General features: G+C 36.8%; 3 protein-coding genes across 4 annotated transcripts; 1 reads left to right on the top strand and 2 right to left on the bottom strand.

Annotated features, from left to right (window-relative positions):
• Nucleotides 1-1,619: 1,619 nt before the first annotated feature.
• Nucleotides 1,620-5,062, bottom strand: LOC145568120 (peptidyl-prolyl cis-trans isomerase CYP21-4-like). Of its 2 annotated transcripts, none has more exons than XM_081627550.1 (8): nt 4,806-5,062; nt 4,519-4,694; nt 3,756-3,777; nt 3,513-3,551; nt 2,990-3,075; nt 2,421-2,558; nt 2,177-2,327; nt 1,620-2,056 (listed from the first exon to the last, which is right to left on the bottom strand). In XM_081627550.1, the coding sequence occupies exons 2-8, from the start codon at nt 4,668-4,670 to the stop codon at nt 1,970-1,972; spliced, it is 675 nt and encodes a 224-aa protein (XP_081483676.1). In that variant the 5' UTR covers nt 4,671-4,694; nt 4,806-5,062; the 3' UTR covers nt 1,620-1,969. The 2 variants fall into 2 exon arrangements, with proteins under 2 accessions (XP_081483676.1, XP_081483675.1); XM_081627549.1 differs by having other exon boundaries at nt 3,735-3,777; nt 4,806-5,058.
• Nucleotides 5,063-5,815: 753 nt separating this feature from the next.
• LOC145568119 (ribonucleases P/MRP protein subunit POP1-like) lies at nt 5,816-11,640 on the bottom strand. Its single transcript, XM_081627548.1, has 10 exons — nt 11,159-11,640; nt 10,164-10,260; nt 9,568-9,675; nt 9,272-9,490; nt 8,833-8,951; nt 8,229-8,750; nt 7,513-7,621; nt 6,869-7,431; nt 6,474-6,638; nt 5,816-6,224 (listed from the first exon to the last, which is right to left on the bottom strand). The coding sequence occupies exons 1-10, from the start codon at nt 11,584-11,586 to the stop codon at nt 6,026-6,028; spliced, it is 2,529 nt and encodes an 842-aa protein (XP_081483674.1). The 5' UTR covers nt 11,587-11,640; the 3' UTR covers nt 5,816-6,025.
• Nucleotides 11,641-13,174: 1,534 nt separating this feature from the next.
• Nucleotides 13,175-18,731, top strand: LOC145567074 (pentatricopeptide repeat-containing protein GUN1, chloroplastic-like). Its single transcript, XM_081626304.1, has 4 exons — nt 13,175-15,081; nt 15,756-15,972; nt 17,080-17,264; nt 17,838-18,731. The coding sequence occupies exons 1-4, from the start codon at nt 13,175-13,177 to the stop codon at nt 18,100-18,102; spliced, it is 2,574 nt and encodes an 857-aa protein (XP_081482430.1). The 3' UTR covers nt 18,103-18,731.
• The last annotated feature ends 637 nt before the right edge of the window (nt 18,732-19,368 follow it).

The raw sequence follows: 19,368 nt of genomic DNA, 5'->3' as shown, positions 1-19,368 counted from the left end.
GATATCATAGAAGGTTGGCTTAAACAAATGGAACTGCTTCCTGACTTTTATCCCGACTCCATCGATTACATCCTTAGATGTTCTTCTTATCAAGTACCTTTGGGTTGGTCACTCAATATGTCTGTCTTTCTAGAATATTCTGATTTTTCGGGGCCTTATGACGAATGCCATAGGAAGGAGCAACCCGTACTAATGAAGTGTCCTATAAGAGTTTCGTATTCGGACAATCTTGAAGAATGCCAAAAAATTGTAGTGAAGTAGAGAAGGTGTTAAGTCGGAGATGTTTTCGGTTTTCGAGGAAGATTATGATGTTATGTTTCCGGTGTATGGAGGGAAGAAACCATTGGAGAAGGTGCATGAGTCGTTGGAGTTGATGGGTGTTGATCCTTATTGTTATTGGTATGCTATTGATACTATTCTCGAGTTTGCTCGAATTTCGTACAAAGTTTCTTGTGGTAGGTCTCTTGAGTTGGATGTTAATCTTAGAATCTCCGATGCGAAAGGAGGTTGTCCGGTGGAGGAGGACAACGAAGCCGAAGCCGAAGCCGAGGAGGAGATTGATCGTGTATGGGAGCTCATGTCAACTCTCAAGAAGTTTCATCATGGTGTGTAGTAGGGAGGTGTTAACGAACATGATCGTTTGTTTTGTTTTACAAAATTTAAGTAGTATGTGATTGATGAATATTTGCCAAGAAATACAAGTTGTTTATTTGATTAATTTTGTTTGTTTAAGATTATTTGTAATTTTTATGTTTTGCCGATTGAATTGAGTTGCTCACATTTAGTAAGAACAATGTATATCGGAGTATTTTTACCATTGCAATGCAATCTACTTTTACTTTTGAATATTCTGTTGATATTGTTAATTATGATTTTAGCTTGTAATATTTTGCTTAGTATTAAAAATCAGAAACAGCATAATTTAGAATTCAGATCATGTAGTAAATCAAAAAGTTTCATTAAAGACTACTAAGAATAATTGGAATGATATTGTATCCCTACAAACATGGAACAAAATTTACTACGGAGTAGCTAGGATTTTCATTAATTAATTATGATGTTAACTGCTTGTAATTAGAATATTAAGCTCGTTCAATGCACAAATTATCTCCACGATTAGTTTTGAGAGCCATCAGCAAATTGATTAGACCAATTTCAGTCGGATAGATTCAATTTTAGTATAGGAATGGCTTTGAGTCAATAAATTTCGGTAGTTTTTTGGACACGTACGCTAGTGTGTGCATCTCCTTAGGGCCTGCGCAGCAGCTGTAGTGTGTACGGTGTACCTCAAGTGTCAGCACTTGCACAGACCTCACTTGAGGGAGCATCATGGCACAAACATTCATGCATTCATGGTGTCCCTGCACGTTGGGGTTTAACGCAGCTGTATAATAATCTAAAAACATCAATCAGAAGGAATACAAAGATGTAGTAGAGCCAAATAGAGCAAGAGCCTATAGTTTGTTGGAGATCTGACAAACTAATTTTCCATTCAAAGTCAAAGCCATAGTATATTCAAGAAGCAGTAACTAACATTGAACTGCCAAAAACGAAAAGAAAAAAAAAAAAAAAAACAAAAAACAAAAAAAATCAACAAAACAGAGCAAGAACCATTGAGCTAGAGCGTAAAGTTCTGATTTTTCAAAGATACCTACACAGCAAAATTCTACTGCTACTATAATCTCACTGCTAATCCGAAGAAGGAAACAAAAAAAAAAAAAACTCGTACTATATCATCATATATCATCCCTTCTGTTCAACTTTTTTTCAGCAGAGTTGGAAAGGAACAACATACAAGAGACTAGATTTCTTCTAAGTCCCCCAACACAACCAAACAGCGAAAAAGTTTGAGAAGTTCACAAGTATTTGCATCTGTAGACTCTGCTAAGGAAACCACGGAGAAGGAATTTCTGCAATGAAGAGCAGTAGAGCACAGCTGTTGAACTTAAAACAGGGAAAAAAAAAATGTTTATAACTTCTGTTCAAGGGTCACATCCATAATGCCAATGACGGATTTAGGTACATAATGATCATCCGTGTCCACCTCCTCAATTTCCTGAACATAGTCGAAAGTAATTACCAAGAGTTATAAGTAACAACATTTATCAAAAGGGGAAGAAAAAAATTGTGTCTCCTTATAAGTAGATGAACACATCAGTTGGAAGAAAATATTTACCTGGACAACCTCCTCTCCCTTAGTAACTCTTCCAAATACAGTAATTTTTTCATTTAGATCGGGAATAGGTGCTGTTGTTATATAGAGCTCAAATCCTTTGCTATCATGCTTTGACTTGGAGGTTCCAAGCATAAAAGCCTCGTGCTTAACACTGCATAGAAATGACATTTTGTGTATAGCTGTGCAAAAACAACAATAACGAAAAACCCACAAACACACAGTGATGGTTTTAAAGCAAGTATACCTTCTATCAAGCTGGCTGTAGTGTTTCCCCTTAAGGGTCCATTGTTCAGCAGGTCCAATACTGTGGATATCCCCTGCCTGTATCACATAATGCTTTATCACACGGTGAAATTGCATCCCTTTGAAATGTCCTTTCTGACTGCAAAATAAAATTCATCAGATATGACCGTAATTAACACAAATCACGCCTAGCAGTAAAAAATTCTACCCGCCACCACTTTCCCCAAACAGGAAAAAGAAAAGACAAGAAAGTGAATGTGTATGAGTGCATGCTTTCATGTGACAGTGTGTGTGTGTGGCGAGAGAGAAAAAGATTGTAAGGCCACAGTCCCATTACTCACAAAAAGCATCAGAACAAAAAAGTTAAGTCAGTGGTCTAGGCATCATAGGGGCAGACTTTGAGATCAACTTCTTGATATTGCAGACCATAAGTCTCATGTATTTAACCTCTACAGGCTCGAGGCATCAAAGCAGTCAAACAAACAGAGAAGGCCAAAAAAAAATCACTGAATTTTACTCCAGACTCTAGAGTAATTACTAACTAACTGAAAGTTCTGATTTTGTACTCACCATAACTCGATAAACTCATCAACAATTTCAGGAGATCCATCCTTAAACAGTTCCACAGCGATGGCGCCTTTTGATGTTTGGATAATCTAGCATAAGACAAAGATAAATAGCTCAGTAAAAAGAAACCAAGGTTTCATGAGGCTAAAGCAAGACCAAGCTGAGGAATATAGAGGAAGAAACTTGCAAATAACCACAAGATTCTCCCTATATCCAGCAATAATAGTCACATATTCCATTTCAGGTTGTCCTGAAACTCTTGCCAAATTTCCCAAGACAGAAGTAGATAATATCAAGTGTTCTCTGACATAGGCCCAAAAGAATCATTTTAAAGTCATGGTGGAGAAAGGATGAGAAGAAGACAGCTACTGCAATGGAAGTTTTAATAATTCATGGTGAATACTTAGTTAGGAGGGTTGGAAAAATATGACTAATTAATACTGGACAAGGGGAAGAATATAACAAAGGAGTATCATAACCAAAATACTTTGAAACAAGTAAGAAGAGAAATAAAAGCAACACATACCGCATATTTCGGAACATCAATATTCTTCAATTCACCAACCTATTACATAGGGGAAAAAAATAGGTTAAAAGAAATGAGGCATAATTGCATAAATGACCTGATGGCTTGCTTAGTCTGCAAGAGCTGGCAACTAGTTATCAATTGAACAAAAAATATTAAACATTGATCAATACTAGTGGTGTACATAGCATAAATATACTGAATTAATACTAACATTTTTACCTTACGACTAGTATAACGTACCGGTTCATCTGGGTTCACTGACCTAGCAGAGATTATCAACAAAAGAAAAGAAAATGCTGTCAATAACCTATTATAGCAAGAAACAGCTCTCAACATATGCACTATCCCCAAAATTATCATGAATTCTGTAAATTACAGCACATTGTTGCAGAAAAATTGCTAAAAAGATCTCGTGAAATTAATTAGATTAAAAAAAAAAAAAAAAAAAGCACCAATATAATACACACTTGCACTCCCCAAGTTGATCAGCTCTAGATTGAAATTAATCAACTGAAACCCATAAAACAGAAGCAAACTATTTCTGAAGCTTCCCAAACTTAAACTCCAAATCAGAAACTAAATTGGGAATTGCATATTCAAGCTGAAATTTCTTTCAATTGAGCCAAGATCAGAGTGAAAACTGCCCCAACAACAAACACAATTGCTCTCCCCCAATCAAAGCAACACTAAATTGTGATTTTCAACAAAAATCCACATGAAAAGTACAAATTGAGCTCAAAATTTCCAAACTTAAATATACTTTTTCTCCCTTTGCAAACCCAATTCATCATTCTCATAAAAAGCATACATTTTTATTGAGCCAAAACAAAATTTGCACCAATATTCAACCAATGATCCAAATTATACAACCCAAATCAAGTTTCTTTCTATTTTCCCTCAAAATCCCAGAACCTAAAATAAACTGAAAAAGAGTATAAATTCTCCAAATTACAAAAACAAATACGGAGAAAATATTTAGAAAAACATAAAAATTGAAAGATACCTGTGAGAAAAATGCCTATAAGCAGAGAAGATGAAGAAGACAACCATGAAAACAATCAAGCTGAACAGAATTATAGTGGTGAGACTGATCCTACTTGGCGCCTTCTTCTTCTTGCTTTGCTGTAACAAAGCTTGGGGCTTTATTCTTGCCATATTTATTTATCTACCTTAAAAGTTCTTCAAACCCAGGAAAAAAAAAAAAAGAAGGGGGATCAAAATAGTCAATAAATCATCAAAATTAGATAATTTACCATAATTAGGGAAGAAATCAGAGATTTGAAGACATACCCAAATCGAAAATCAGAGGAATTTGTGTGGGGTATTGGAATCTGAATAACAGATGTGATGAATTTACCAAGAAATTTGATGTTTCTCTCTCCAAAAAAAGAGAAGAAGAAGAATAGTTGTGTTGAGAAGTTTCTCTCTCTACAGAAGATATTAGTTGGCGAATGAATATAAATTGATTTTGGATGTATTTGGTTGTTCTGAAATTGGAGAACTTTGGAGGGTTTGGTTGCTGTGGATGTATTTTCAATATTCGAAATTTCAAAAGTTAAAAGAGTATGATGAGTATGAATGTATGATTATACATCTATTCAAAGGAAAGTCTCATTTTACATCAATGACAAATTGAAACTTGAGAGGTTCTTAGAAATTTGATTGGGGCTACAAGAACAGTTTGACCTTGCATAAGTTGATAGGTACACTATATTTGACGTTGGGATTGTAAATCCGTTTTCTTCACATTTTAAGAGTAATAAAACTTTTTAACTCGTATGTTTCTTCGACTTTTAAAAGTATACATTAGACGTTGAATTATATCAAGTAAATTTACTTATTTTTTTATTAATCTAACAAGTTCATATTAATTCACGAATGAATAGAACACGCAATTAATTAACATGTGAAATTGATATAATAAGAAGTGTATAAGTTGGAGAATTTGTTTAATTAGTTTGTGAGGTAAACAAACTTTCACATCGACTTTTACGATACCATTTACACCGCTTTTTAATAAGTTTTCAAAATAGCAAATTTGCTAAGTGAAAAGTAACATTTTCACCCAATATGAGAAATTTTTAAATCTAACAAAATTAAAGATTACCCATTCAAGTTCCCAATTGAAGTGTCTTTACTCTTTAACTTTATCTTGTATGTCGATAACTAGTAATTTGTCCTGTTTTTGCGTTTTAGAATATTAAACACCATATTATTCACAAATAATTGAAAACTTTTAAAAAAAGATCGCAACAACATTTGCTTGATTACATTACATTGTTTTCAAAAAATATGTTACATTGGCTTGTTCCAAAAAATCGAAGACTTTCTAATTGGCTTGAACTCACTTCCCTCTAGTCTATCTGTATATCTCACTTGAAAGAAATTTGTGAAAATGAGAAGAAAAAATATTTTCATTCACAATTTGTAATATTCTAAAGCTGAGAGCCTGGAACTCATTGCACAGTTGAAAGTTGCACCAGAATTAAAGCATGAAGGCTAACACTTCATCATAGGGATTCCACGTCTTCTTCTTGTCTTTCCAATACAATGGTAGCAAGAGCAAGTCTATATGCTGTAGATCTCAAATTTCTGACCAAGACAAATATCTCCTTCCTCCTCTTTTTTGCAGGCACCCAACTCCACTGTTCATATCTAAGATGAGCAAGTAGCACAGCTTCACAGAAAGCCACTGCTCCTGGTTTCTTGCTGCATGTTCATATACGTAAGAACATTGTATATATCAAAGTCATCTAAGCAACAATCTTTCCACAACAAACATAGATTTAAGTTTCATATATGTAGTATGGTGAATTAGACAGCCCCTACTCAGCTACTCTAGAGACTAAGGTTTAAACTAGTTCAATTTCCAAAAGAATACAGCACACAAATCTGTGATTGCTAATCAAATGAAAAACTAAGCCATAACATTAAGTAGCAAAGAGAAGAAGTATGTACCTTCCACGAACAAATCCAGAGGTAACAAAGCCTACTGGTGGCCTATAAGCTTCCCTAGCAGCAGGGTCCATGGGCATCTGGAAATCCCACTTGCCAGAAGGTAATTTTTTGAAGTATGAGCCAACAAAAGCATGAGGCACTTGGAGGCCCTTGTTATCTTCAAGTCTGTAAGATTCACATTCACACCATGAATAACAAAGGCCACAAAACTAAAAGAAGAGCCAGTCCATCTTGACCAATTAACCATCCACTATATATACAGCATCATTTAAGCGTGAATTTGTTGCAAGAGCCTTGATGGACCACTTAAACATATTTTCAAAACAATAAACTGAAACAGAAGAATACAAGGAGATTATAAGCAAAATTCAAGGCCGAGAACAATGAGTAATTACCTGGATTTTAACAATGTTATATCTGATAAACAAGGAGCACAAACAACTGCTCCCTCATCAAAAACACCTTCCTTGAAAGCACGTAAGACAACTCGGAGATAACACAATCTCCTGTCACACGTCAAGGTGGCCAGGTTTGAGGCACTGATCTTGGCTTCTTTCATCATTAAATGTGATAAAGTCGGTCTATCTTGCCCCTTGGGGAACAACAGAAAATTATCACTAGATAATTCTTTCATGAAAGAAGTCAGCATTCTGGAAGTCCTAGCTACTAATACTTCAGAATAACCACCATCACTAACAAGCAAATTATCACTAAGCTTGCCAACTGGATCTGCTGAACAGGTTAAATTGCTAGAACAATCCATTCTGTTACCCTCTCCAGCTCCTCTGCTGGAAGAAAACCATTTGCTGTTCCAAGGAAGTTGTATAGGAATTTCAAAAGGTCTTGTAGCAGGTGGACACTTTTCCAAAGTTTTGTCAACTGCTGAGGCCTTTATTTCCGTTGACCGAGAATATGCATTGCAATCAGGGAAATCTGAAGGAAAACAAGGCAAGCCAACCTGAAAGGTAGAAGGCTAGAGTTATAAAACAAGACGATGGAACTTCACATCGAGAGGTAAAGTGGGTAGGGATGCACATACATCACAAGCAATCCAATGCTTCTCTCTTAAACCAATGGCATGAGCACCACCAGAAATCAGCGGAATCCAGAAAGCCTTAACCCAACTAATAGGGAGTATAATAGACCATCTGAAAGAAGAGTGAAAATGGGACATTGTTAGGTACACCAACAAAGGCAGAATAATTTTCTCAAGCCTAAGAAAATCTATCAGTTATAGAGCTGAAAATGGAAAGCCAACTTGTACTAGAAGTGGTAACTATGTAAGTGATCAGATACCAAGCACAATTACCTGTTGTGAGTCAAAGTAACAATCAAACAAACCATAATGACAAACCACACAGAAACCACATTTTAAAACAGAACATTACCCTCTATTTCAACCTAGACTAGGTTGTTAGATGAGGTTCATGACAAGCCCATTGAGGTAATAAGAATATTCCTGGGTTTATCATGTAGTACAATCTGCAATGCCCTTCACTGAAATAGACTTATCAGTCCCTAATCAGCAGATCTTCCCCTCTCTCTCACCCCCACCTTCTGCACTCCAACCAATGCCCTCCACTATAATATAGACTGATCTCTCCTTCTCTTCACCCCCAATCCCCCCCCCCCCCCCCCCCAACAACCCACCCTACAAGTCTGAAGATAAGAGAAACTCAAGTATGGAGATTTTACACTGTGAAGTACTATCAATACATCGGTTACAAAAACAAGCATCCAGGCAAGAGGAGATACCCAGTAAGGTGGTCTGCCTCGTTGGCATTTCTCAGTAAAAGAATTGGACAAAATCTTGAGAAGTGACCGTCAGCAGAAGCAAATTTTGTTGAAGATGTATCCTTCAGGCGAAAGAAATCCAAAGACTTTTGATGCTTCTCCAAACAGAGTTTATGCTCTTCCACAGGTGGATGAATCCCATTACTGGCATCCCACAAGTCCTTGCAGTTAGATACAGAGGCATTGCTGTCATATTTTGACTGCAGGGTAGAAAATACCTCTTCCTTCATTGGCAGGTTTCCTGCATAGTTTTCTTCACTTTTATCTTCCATTGAGCCAAATTGCTCATTGGCTAAATTTGCAGCTGGAGCGGCCAAAGACTTTTTGTGACATGAGGAACGTGGATCGATAACAGTAAGTAATACTGCTGCACCACAAGAAAAACAATCTTCATTTTCAAGGTAGTTCCTAGGCTGAATTTCACATCCATTTGTATAAGCTGTTGCTGAACCAGTGTTTAACTCAACAGAATCTTCCACCAAACTGCCAGTAACAAGGGGCATACAAATTCATCAGTACTAGCAACATCAGGTCAAAACTGAAACACCAACAGCAAATGACTTACAGAGAAATAGGATGCAATATTTTTTGTAGAAGTCGGAATGCTCGAGATCCCATGACTTCTAATTTTGCAAGTTGTCCATCAAGGGACACACAACCAATCATATTGCCTGTTTCATTCGTCTATAAACAGCTTAAGATATCTTACAAGTCTGAGTAAAGTAAGCAATTTATATCAGAAAATCACATGAATGGAAACTTGAGAAATATTCCTAAGTCGTTAAATCTGATACTTGGACGTCTAAATGTCCAATCATTCATCCAAAATTTTCTAAGAGGAAAATCAGACATAACTCCACATAATCACACATCAAGATCTTTTATAAGTAACAGAATTATTTTTCAAAAAAGTAACAGAATATTTACTGAAGGATGAGCAAAATAAAAATTAACCAGAAAGGATATTTCTGACTGAAAATTAAAAAGTGTCGCCAGGGAGTTACCATCTTTTGACAAGCGAGTTTTAGACAATCAAGTCCTTCACGAAAAGCTGAGGGATGCATCCATATCCAAAGCTGACGTAATTGAAAACTTGATTCAGTCTCCATATTCTCATCAGCTCCCTTGTCCTTTTTGGCAACATTGCTATGCTGATGCAATGGCCGCCACATAAAGGTCACAGGGCAAATGGCATCAAAACCATCCTGCCAGGCATGGTGAAGCTGCAGAGGAGACAGGCCAAATCAAAACCAATATCACAATATTCTATGCTAACCTTAAGTAATTAAAGCATACCAACCATCGCACGTCCATATATATCCCCTGAAAGTAAACGTTGGCTAATGTCTTCAGAATGATCAATCATGGAGGGAACCAGTAACATGCTTAGAATCGATGACAATGCTTCCTGGAAAATTATTGAACTATTATTAGGTAGATTTGTGAATATAAAGCCAAAGCTGAAAAGGTTGGCAGTTGTATCACTCAGCGGGCAACGATACACTTAAGATCTAGTTCATAATTCATATAGAGCTATGTGGTTCAAAAAGATGTGATAGTCTGATAGATATGAGTATTATTCTGCTAACCCCATGTGTAATTTGTAATGATTGAGGGCTTAGGTATGATAAGTCACAAGTACTAATCCCCCTAACCCCATGTGTAATTTGTAATGCCCTAGCAGCTCATTTGGACCCCCAAAAAAAAACAAGGAGCACTATCTAAGAGTAAGTGATATTCATCTCTACTTAGCTGTTCCTTTCAATTTCCCATTAGGAATCACAGCCAATAGCTGAACACTATACTAAGAACTTCATTTTGTTCATTACTCATTAATATAACATAAATACATAGACGATAATTATTTCAGGTCAAAAGGAAATGAGAAATGCCTGCCTCTGAACCCTCCAACTGAACAGCACTGTAGTAGCTTGCATCATGCACAACAGCCCCTTGTTTGTACCACTTTAAAAGAGCTCTTGATCCCTTTCCACTGCATCACATAATAATCAATTCAGAGCTCCAAGATACTAATACAATTTCATAAATAAATTTCTCATTAGCACAAACTTCTACTAAGTACTTCTATACAGCAAACCCATGGTATTTTAAAGAACCAAAGTACCGACAATAAATGTGCATAATATCAACCCAGCAAAGCATGCCACCAAATATCCTAGCTAACCAAATCACGCAAATTTTGAGAATTTGAAGCTTTAACTAATAAACTTGATAATATCATACAGAGTAACTCATATTTCTGAGTCCATTAAATTCAAAAAATTCCTCCACTTCTTCCATTAAGTTACTCAAAAACCAAAAGACAGATCAAGTTGGTTACTTTACATGCTGCAAGAACTTGACTTCATACCTCAAAAACACTTTACGATTCATTTCAAACTATGAATGCACAACCACTATCAAGTTCTACCCTTTTGAGGCAATTCGATTAAAAAGCCATGAACTAATTCATTTCTACCCCACTTAGAGGTCGATTAATTACTAAACCACCTATCCCATTACAAATTCACAAATCAGGAAATGTAGTCTAGCTGACTACTACCAAATGTTTGCTTCAAGCTGACTTTGCTATCAAACCACAACCAAAAACCTTTGCAACCAATAGAAACAGAACAAAACCCACACCACAAGCCCGTGCACCACACTCAAAAGAACTAAGTAATGCTTAGCAACAATTTAGTTCAAGAAAAAGTTCATTAACACAGAGCTAGTAAGTTCTAAGAAAAAATCAGCTTTTTTAATGGCTTGACCTGATTTTTCCATCAATAACCCTGTATAATTCATTAGTTCACCATGATTCAAACAACAACAAAATCAACAACAACTAACAAAAACAAAAGGAGAAAAACAGAGGGCATTTCGTCGAACACCTTCCATGCAATCCGATGGGAAGATAAAATCCCCAAAACTTGTCCATCGTAAACCGCTTAGCATGCCAAACATGAGTCCTCAACCTCTTAGTCCCATCTCCCGAAGCACTAAACCCTACTTCTGGATTCTTCTTCGTCAACTCAATTCTCCTACGAACTCTTCGCGGCAACTTCTTCTCCTCCTTTTCAGAATCTTTGACCTCCTTCCCGGAATTCCGGGGTCTTCGGCGGCACTTGGAGTCGAATCCGGTAGTACGGCGGCGTTTGTTACGCTGAGAACGAAAGTCGTTGTTGAGGCGATTAGAGACGATTGAGTGTAGGGATTCCAACTCGGTGGCGCGTGAATCAGCGTACTTACGGACGTCTAGGGTTCGCGGTGGCGCCGCCGAGGGTGGTGGTCGGCGATGTTTGGTGGCGTCGGAAGCCATTGACAGAGGAAGGGAGAGTCTAGTTGAATTGTTACTGCAATGAAGAGTGGAGAGAATAAGAATCAAGAATGTTAGTACGGTTGGTAAAGTTTTTCAATTAGTAATCTTATTCACAAAGTTTCATACATGGTTAACCACATTATGTGACCGGAGTTATCTATTGTGTATTCGTTTGGAATTACATGATAAGGGGCTATTCGATCGCATATTGGTTTGGAGTTACTTAATCAAGGATTACTCGGTCTCGTATTAGTTTAGAGTTACTTAGTTAAGGGTTATTAGGTCGGTTGAAGGTTACTCGATCGGGGTTACCTAATAAGTGTTTTGGTGTCTGTCAGCTGACCACATAGAAAATGTGTTCAGTATAACTTCTCATATTGGGGCACTTTGTATACATCAATTGTGATGGCAGTAACTTTGTGCTGATTAGAAAATGGAGAATGTTTTAAATCCTCAAGGAAATAAGCTATTTATCATGTACTCCCTCCATACCTATTTTTTTTACTTTTCACGGTCTCTAAGATGGAGTATATTTCTATTTCTATACACGTAAACATCATAAAAACTTGATATTAATATAATGTATAAATGTACAGTGACATAAATCCAATAAGATCGAACATGATGTTGCTCAACATGCAGCATGATGTTGAAAAAAAACCCCTTTTTGATAATTTCTCAATTTGTGAGGGGAAAAAAAATTATAAAAGTTTCAGGCTCTATTGAGCCCTTAAATTTTTTTTTTAGATCAAAAATAGCATAAACAAATCTAGAAATGTATTGTTTTGTATGCTAATAAATGTCATGATTTACATGCTTGTTATTTTTAGGTCGAAATATTTGTTCATTAAAGTTTTTGAAAGTCATTTTGACTTTTAACGATCCAATTTAGGGTCAAAATTGACAAAAGGTCTAATTTCTCATTTTGCTTGCCAAAAAGTCTTGACATTTGTGCCTCTACTGTATATTCATGACGAGAAACGCTAGTTAAAAATCTAGGGATCATTTTGACTTTTAACAGACCAAAAGATTACTCAAAATATCTCGAAATAATACCTATTTAACAATAAATTTCATATACGTTAGTACGAATAATGAAAAAAAAGTCAAATATGTCATTTTTGTTTTGTTTTTTGTTTTTTGTTTTTTTTTTTTTTTTTTTTTGAGGTGAAACACACCCAATGACCTAAATCACCAAATGGAGTATTTATATACACCAAATTTAAAAATAAATAAATAAATGTTAACCTAGGCAGCAAAATGCAATACTTCCTTTCTCAAAAAAAAAAAAAAATGCAATACTTCCACTCAAATACACAAAAAAAAAAAAAAAAAAAAAAAAAAAAAAAAAAAAAAAAAAAACAAAACATTGGGTTTCACTTTGACCATCAATGTCTGAACTAACCTAACAAATCCAAAGGATAGCCGAAGAAGTGAGTTAGTGAGTCTTGAGCTCAACTCAGCGAGTCAGCTTCCTACTCTGTTGACTCTCTTTCTCACCTCACCTCATTTTCTCTCTCCTCTCCATATTTTCTCTCTCTTTCTGCCTTTCTTATCTTCTTCTTCTTCAACTTTCTCTCTCCTAAAAATGGCGTCTTCCACACCACCTCATTGCTCCATTACTGCACCTTCCAAACCCCACCAAATTTCAACCAATTCTTCCCACAAAACCCTTCAACATAATCAACAACACCCTCCTCATCTTCCTCGTCGTTTCACTTCCCACAAAGTCTCTGCTTCTCCTCTTCCTTCCAATTCTCTCTCTAAAGCTCCCACCTTTCTCTCTCCTCTTCCCACCCCCAAAAAACCCCACCTTTCCCCTGATTTTTCCGGCAAGAAATCCACCCGTTTTGTGTCCAAGCTCCATTTTAATCGCCAAAGATCGAATCTTTCTACCCGACATTCCCCTGTTGCTGAGGATGTTCTTGCTCAATCAGCCGCCGCCATTGATGAGGTTCAATTTCAGATTATTTTGATGGGGTTTGAAGGGCGGCTTTCTGGGTCTGAGGATTACTGCTTTCTTCTTCGAGAGCTCGGAAATCGAGGCGAAAGTTCCAAAGCTGTTGCTTGCTATGAGTTTGCTGTTCAGAGAGAGAGGAAGGTAAGTGAAAGAGGTAAATTGGCTAGTACTATGATTAGTGTAATGGGTAGATTAGGGAATGTTGATTCAGCTAGGTTTGTGTTTGATAATGCTGTTAATGGGGGTTATGGTAATACTGTTTATACTTATTCCGCTTTAATTAGTGCTTATGGAAGAAGTGGGTTGTGTAAAGAGGCAATTGGGGTTTTTGAGATGATGAAAACTCAAGGCTTGAGGCCTAATTTGGTGTCTTATAATGCTGTTATTGATTCTTGTGCGAAAGCCGGGGTTAAATTTGAGGTTGTCAATGATATTTATGATGATATGTTGAGTAATGGGGTTGACCCTGATCGAATTACTTTCAATTCAATGCTTGCTGTTTGCAAAGGGAATTTGTGGAAAGAGGCTATGAGGTTGGTTAGTGAGATGGGAATTAGAGGGATTGATCAAGATGTGTTTACTTATAATACCTTGTTGGATGTGATTTGTAAGGTAGGGAAGATGGATTTGGCTTTTGATATTATGTCCGAAATGACGGCCAAGAATGTCATGCCTAATGTAGTTACTTATAGTACTGTGATTGATGGGTTTGCTAAAGCCGGTAGGCTAGAGGATGCACTAGGTATGTTCGAGGAGATGAAGTGCGCGGGAATTGCTTTAGATAGAGTTTGTTACAATGCCTTGTTGTCTATCTTTTTAAAGCTAGGTAGGTTCAAGGATGCTCTCAATGTTTGCAAGGAGATGGAGAGCTGTGGCATTAGAAAGGATGTGGTAACTTATAATGCATTGTTGGGTGGATTTGGTAAACAAGGCAAGTATGATGAAGTTAGACAAGTGTTTGACCAGATGAAGAAAGTACGTGTTTTACCCAATGTACTGACGTACTCTACTCTGATTGATGTATATTCTAAAGGGGGTTTATATAGGGAGGCATTGGAGGTTTTTAAAGAGTTTAAACAAGCCGGTTTGAAGGCTGATGTTGTTCTTTACAGTGGCCTTATTGATACTTTGTGCAAAAATGGGTTTGTGAAATCAGCTGTGCTTTTGCTCGATGAGATGACAAAGGAAGGAATCCGACCAAATGTAGTCACATACAACACTATAATTGATGCCTTTGGTCGATCTGCCGGAGTGGATTACTTGGTTGATGCTATTGTTCCAGTGGATGAGAAGTCAGGGGGTAAAACATCAATGATATTGACATGTAATTCTGCTGCACGCAATCTTGAAGGCAGTGAGCATAATAGAGTCATGAAGATCTTTGGGCAGCTAGCAGTTGATAAGTCTCGTAATTCCAAAGAATTTAATGAGAGCAGCCAAGAGCTCCTGTGCATCTTAGGACTCTTCCAGAAGATGCATGAGCTTGAGATAAAGCCGAATGTGGTGACCTTTTCGGCTATTCTAAATGCTTGCAGGTACATCCTCTATTTCACGGAAATTTGTCTATTATTTTTAAGTACATGAATGAAACTTTGAGGTGAATATGACTATAGGGTAAGTTGCATTTTAGCAATTGAACTGACAAGGTAACATTTTGTTATATCTCTACATTGCTTGGGATTTGGGAAAGGGGCCAGGTTAATTATTGCACCACTTCTTGAAAAGAGCATTTTATCCTCTTCCGATATTTTGTTGCTCGATTTGTTATCGTATTGGTCTATTCCTCACAAACCCTCTGAACGAAGTGTATACTTTCAACTTCATGTTCACTTAAAAGGTTACCATGATACATTGATACTAATGTTTTTATAGAGGTTTAGATACCAGATAGTAGTTATATTCTCTTCTATTTAGGCTGTCAGCAAGTATCATTTTTGTCTTGATTCCTGCAGTATAAACTTCTTTGTCTAAAGAGTTTCCTTTGACACCTTCAATAAAAACTATACTTATAGAATGAGGATTTATATCTCTGATGAAGAGAGTTTTGTGGTTTTGGTCTAGATGAAGTTGTTTCCTATACACAGTGAAGGATACTCTTGGCATTTGTAGCTTGGATTTTATATAAATTTGTGCTACATCTTGCCTTACTGGTCACAGACCTTTAATTTATGGTCATAAGGCTAACCAAGTTGATGAATGGAACCTGCAGCCGTTGTAACTCACTGGAAGATGCCTCTATGTTATTGGAAGAACTCCGCCTGTTTGATGATCGAGTCTATGGTGTTGCACATGGACTACTGACAGGTTCCAGGGATACAATCTGGATTCAAGCACTCTCCTTGTTTGATGAAGTTAAGCAGTTGGATATTTCAACTGCATCTGCCTTCTATAATGCTCTAACTGATGTGTTATGGCACTTTGGTCAAGTAAGTTCAACTCAACTCACTACGCATGTTCTTAAATTCATTTAAATTGCTAGGAAAGAGGGAGGATTACATTTGTTTGTGCAAACAAATTACTTACGGGATTCAGAACAACGTTCTTGTTTGCCTTTGTAGTTTTCATGGTAGCAACTTCTTTGGTTTTGACCACCCTTAATTCTTGTGGAAAGGTAGGTTGTAGGTACATATTGCCATTTACAGATAAAAAGGAATGCTAAGGAGTCAATGTCTTCTATTTTCTCTACACATTTAGATCTCTGGTGTTGGTCCCCCACCCTCCCTTCTGCCTCTGACTTTTTTCTTTTTCTTTTATTTATTTTTGGGTAACTTATGCTACTCTTTTGTGGTATTGAATGATGGGCGTGACTGTAGAGCCTTCTCAACATTGATATTAATATTACCATGAACAACCAGAAAATCTTGATGCTGGTCGTCAACAATTATCTAATATGAATACTTGTCGAGGTGTCTATCTGTTGTTCAAGAGTTTTTTTCCGAAGTCTCCATGTTTTGAGCCGAAATCGGTGTCTTTCATGTTTATGTATTGTAGTTGTACTTCTGTTTAAAAATGAGTTCAATAAGAGGATTTGAAGACAAAAGGATGGAAGTTAGAATGGTGGATTCATTTTCTGTCAAAGAAATGCAGATTGGGAGGGGGGGAAGGAAGGAATGGTCCTTTGCCCTTTCCCCTCTCCCTTTTAAAGAATGAAACCCTTCCAAGTTGGGGGAATTTAGAGAATAAACACAAGCTCACTTGTCCCTTCCCTCGTCTTCTTTACTATTGTTATCCAATCAATCTGTACGTATCCAATCTTGTCAGTGATACTTTAGCTGAAATGGTGAGTCCCATGTTATGCAGCGTGAGAGGTTACCATTTATCCAGTTTCTATTATTTGTGGTGTTTAACACAAGGTACTTTCCATGAGTCATGAAAGATTTTCATATCAACATGCATAGTCTCCCAATAATTATCAGTCTTGCATGATAATTATTATCAGCAATTCCACAACTAACACAAAATTTCTTGTCTGATAGTGATTTGTTGAATAAACATCTGATATTTTCTTTTGTTAACCTTCATTGTATCCTCAGAAACGAGGAGCTCAGCTAGTTGTGCTTGAAGGAAAGAATAGGAATGTGTGGGAAAATGTGTGGTCCACATCTTGCTTGGATTTACACTTGATGTCCTCTGGCGCTGCTCGGGCCATGGTACATGCTTGGTTGCTAAACATTCGCTCTGTTGTTTTGGAAGGACATGAGCTGCCAAAGCTGTTGAGGTAAGTAGAAGAGATTTTCTATTTTTATATTTTCCCAATCTTCTTTAAGCTTTCTCCATATTTATTATTTTTGGATCATACACAATCCTCTAGCAAGTATTTCCGTCTCATCACCCTTTTGTTTAATAATTAATACAAGTATTGTCCAAAAAATAAACAAATAAAGATAGAAGACTCATAACCCTTAATAATAAGAGATTAGGTAACTTTATTATGAGCAGTTTGCAGATGTCTTGTGGATGGAATCGATGGATTTTTGTAAAAATTAAACCAATGCATTATTCGTGATAAAAATTAAACGTTTGAAATGCTTTGATTATTGGTGGCTTTGTGTAAATCAACAGAATTGTTACTATGTCAGAGAAAATTGAAACACAGTGACGGTATATAGTTTAAATGATAAAAAAAAAAAACTTAATAGTGTTTAGGAATTGTATATTAAGTATATTATTATCAATGAACTTTTGTGAATTTCAGCCTCAAACCATCACCAGGGAACTGATTATATATCCCTAGTTCAATATTCACCATCATACTAACGAGCTCCCTTTTGTATTTTCAATTGCTTACCAGTATTCTGACTGGTTTGGGAAAACACAGCAAAGTTGTTGGTGATGGAGCACTGAAGCGAGCCATTGAAGGGCTGCTCAGTGGCATAGGTGCTCCTTTCCATTTGGCAGAGACCAACCTTGGGAGATTCATATCACAGGGAGCGGCTGTCACTACCTGGTTAAAGAAGTCTGGCACCCTTCAGGTGTTACTACTTCAGGATGTTAGAACTCAACCTGAAAACCGAAGATTGGATCAAAGGCCTACTTTGCAGCCCCTCCCTCTGTAGTAGCTTCTGAATCTGTATACCGTGCATCTACTTCTGCCAATCTACATTTTGTGCTCACCTATTTACTCCTTGATCCAGTGGTAACTCTGGTAAGAGCTTGGATTTGTGACTGACAGTTCACAGGGAATTGGGGTGGACTTCCCTCAAGATTCCGGACTTTTACTGGTTTGCAGACTGCAGTAGACCTTTCCGCAGTTTCCAGGCTCTGTCACATCTCCTTCCCAAAAAATATCTACTGTGTTTATACCCTGTAATTAATGTGATTTATCTAGGTATCGGCTAATGCTTTCACTCTCATTATCTTGCCCTTCCCGCTACATATATGGGCCAATTTTGTGCTGCAATGTCGCCCATAACATGCAAACCTCTGGCTGCTTAGACAGTTGCCTGGTGATATGGTTTTCGATCATTCGGAAAATTTTCAACTCCTAGCTTCACCAGTGGCATGGTATGGTAGGCTTAGATTTCGTCTGGGGCTCTTTTATGTATGCGTGATACATAAAAGGTAATATGTAATTGAATGAAATGGAAAAAATGGAAAAATAAATGTAACAGTACACTGTTTCATTTATATGTACAGCAATGCTAGAGTGTTACTGAGTAATGTAGATATTGTACCTTGTTCTTCATTTCTTCATCTCAATTTCAAGCAGTTGTGGTAAATCTTTCTCTTTCCAAAGCAGGCACAAATCTAAGCCACTTTTACGCAATATCTCAAGGTTACTAAGCACAAGTTCTATGACGATTAATCCTAGAATTAACTCCACATTCTCTAGTATCTGTACTAACTTGCTGAGTTTTGTAGAGCATATTATTCCATGCAAATAGTAAGAAATTAGGCCTTAATATTGTAAATTTTCTTGTAAAAAAAATAATATTGTATATCACAATGTTTTGTATTGGTGAAACACAGCCATAAACGTTGTAACATAGATAGAATTCAACTATGGGTCATTTTATTGGGCATTACAATGTAATATTTATAGAGTTCCACCACTTTTGTATACTACTAGTTATATTATTTTGGTATTCTACACTACCAATACAAATGCATATCTGCAGAGATTACAATGATCAAACTGCAGTCAAGAAACAATTAAAAACAGAAGGCCTTAGCCGAAACATCGGCGGCGCATATCAGCATATGCATTCATTAGCGTGCACTGATTTGCCCCCCACCCGATCACCACATGACTCCCGAACACCCACATTGGACACAAGATGGACACCCCAAAATGCATTCATCTAAGAGCAATGAATCACTCT

This window comes from Chenopodium album, chromosome 11 (genome assembly GCF_948465745.1).
Source record: "Chenopodium album chromosome 11, dcCheAlbu1.1, whole genome shotgun sequence".
Taxonomy (NCBI): Eukaryota; Viridiplantae; Streptophyta; class Magnoliopsida; order Caryophyllales; family Amaranthaceae; genus Chenopodium; species Chenopodium album.
This window is presented reverse-complemented; position numbering and strand designations above follow the sequence as displayed.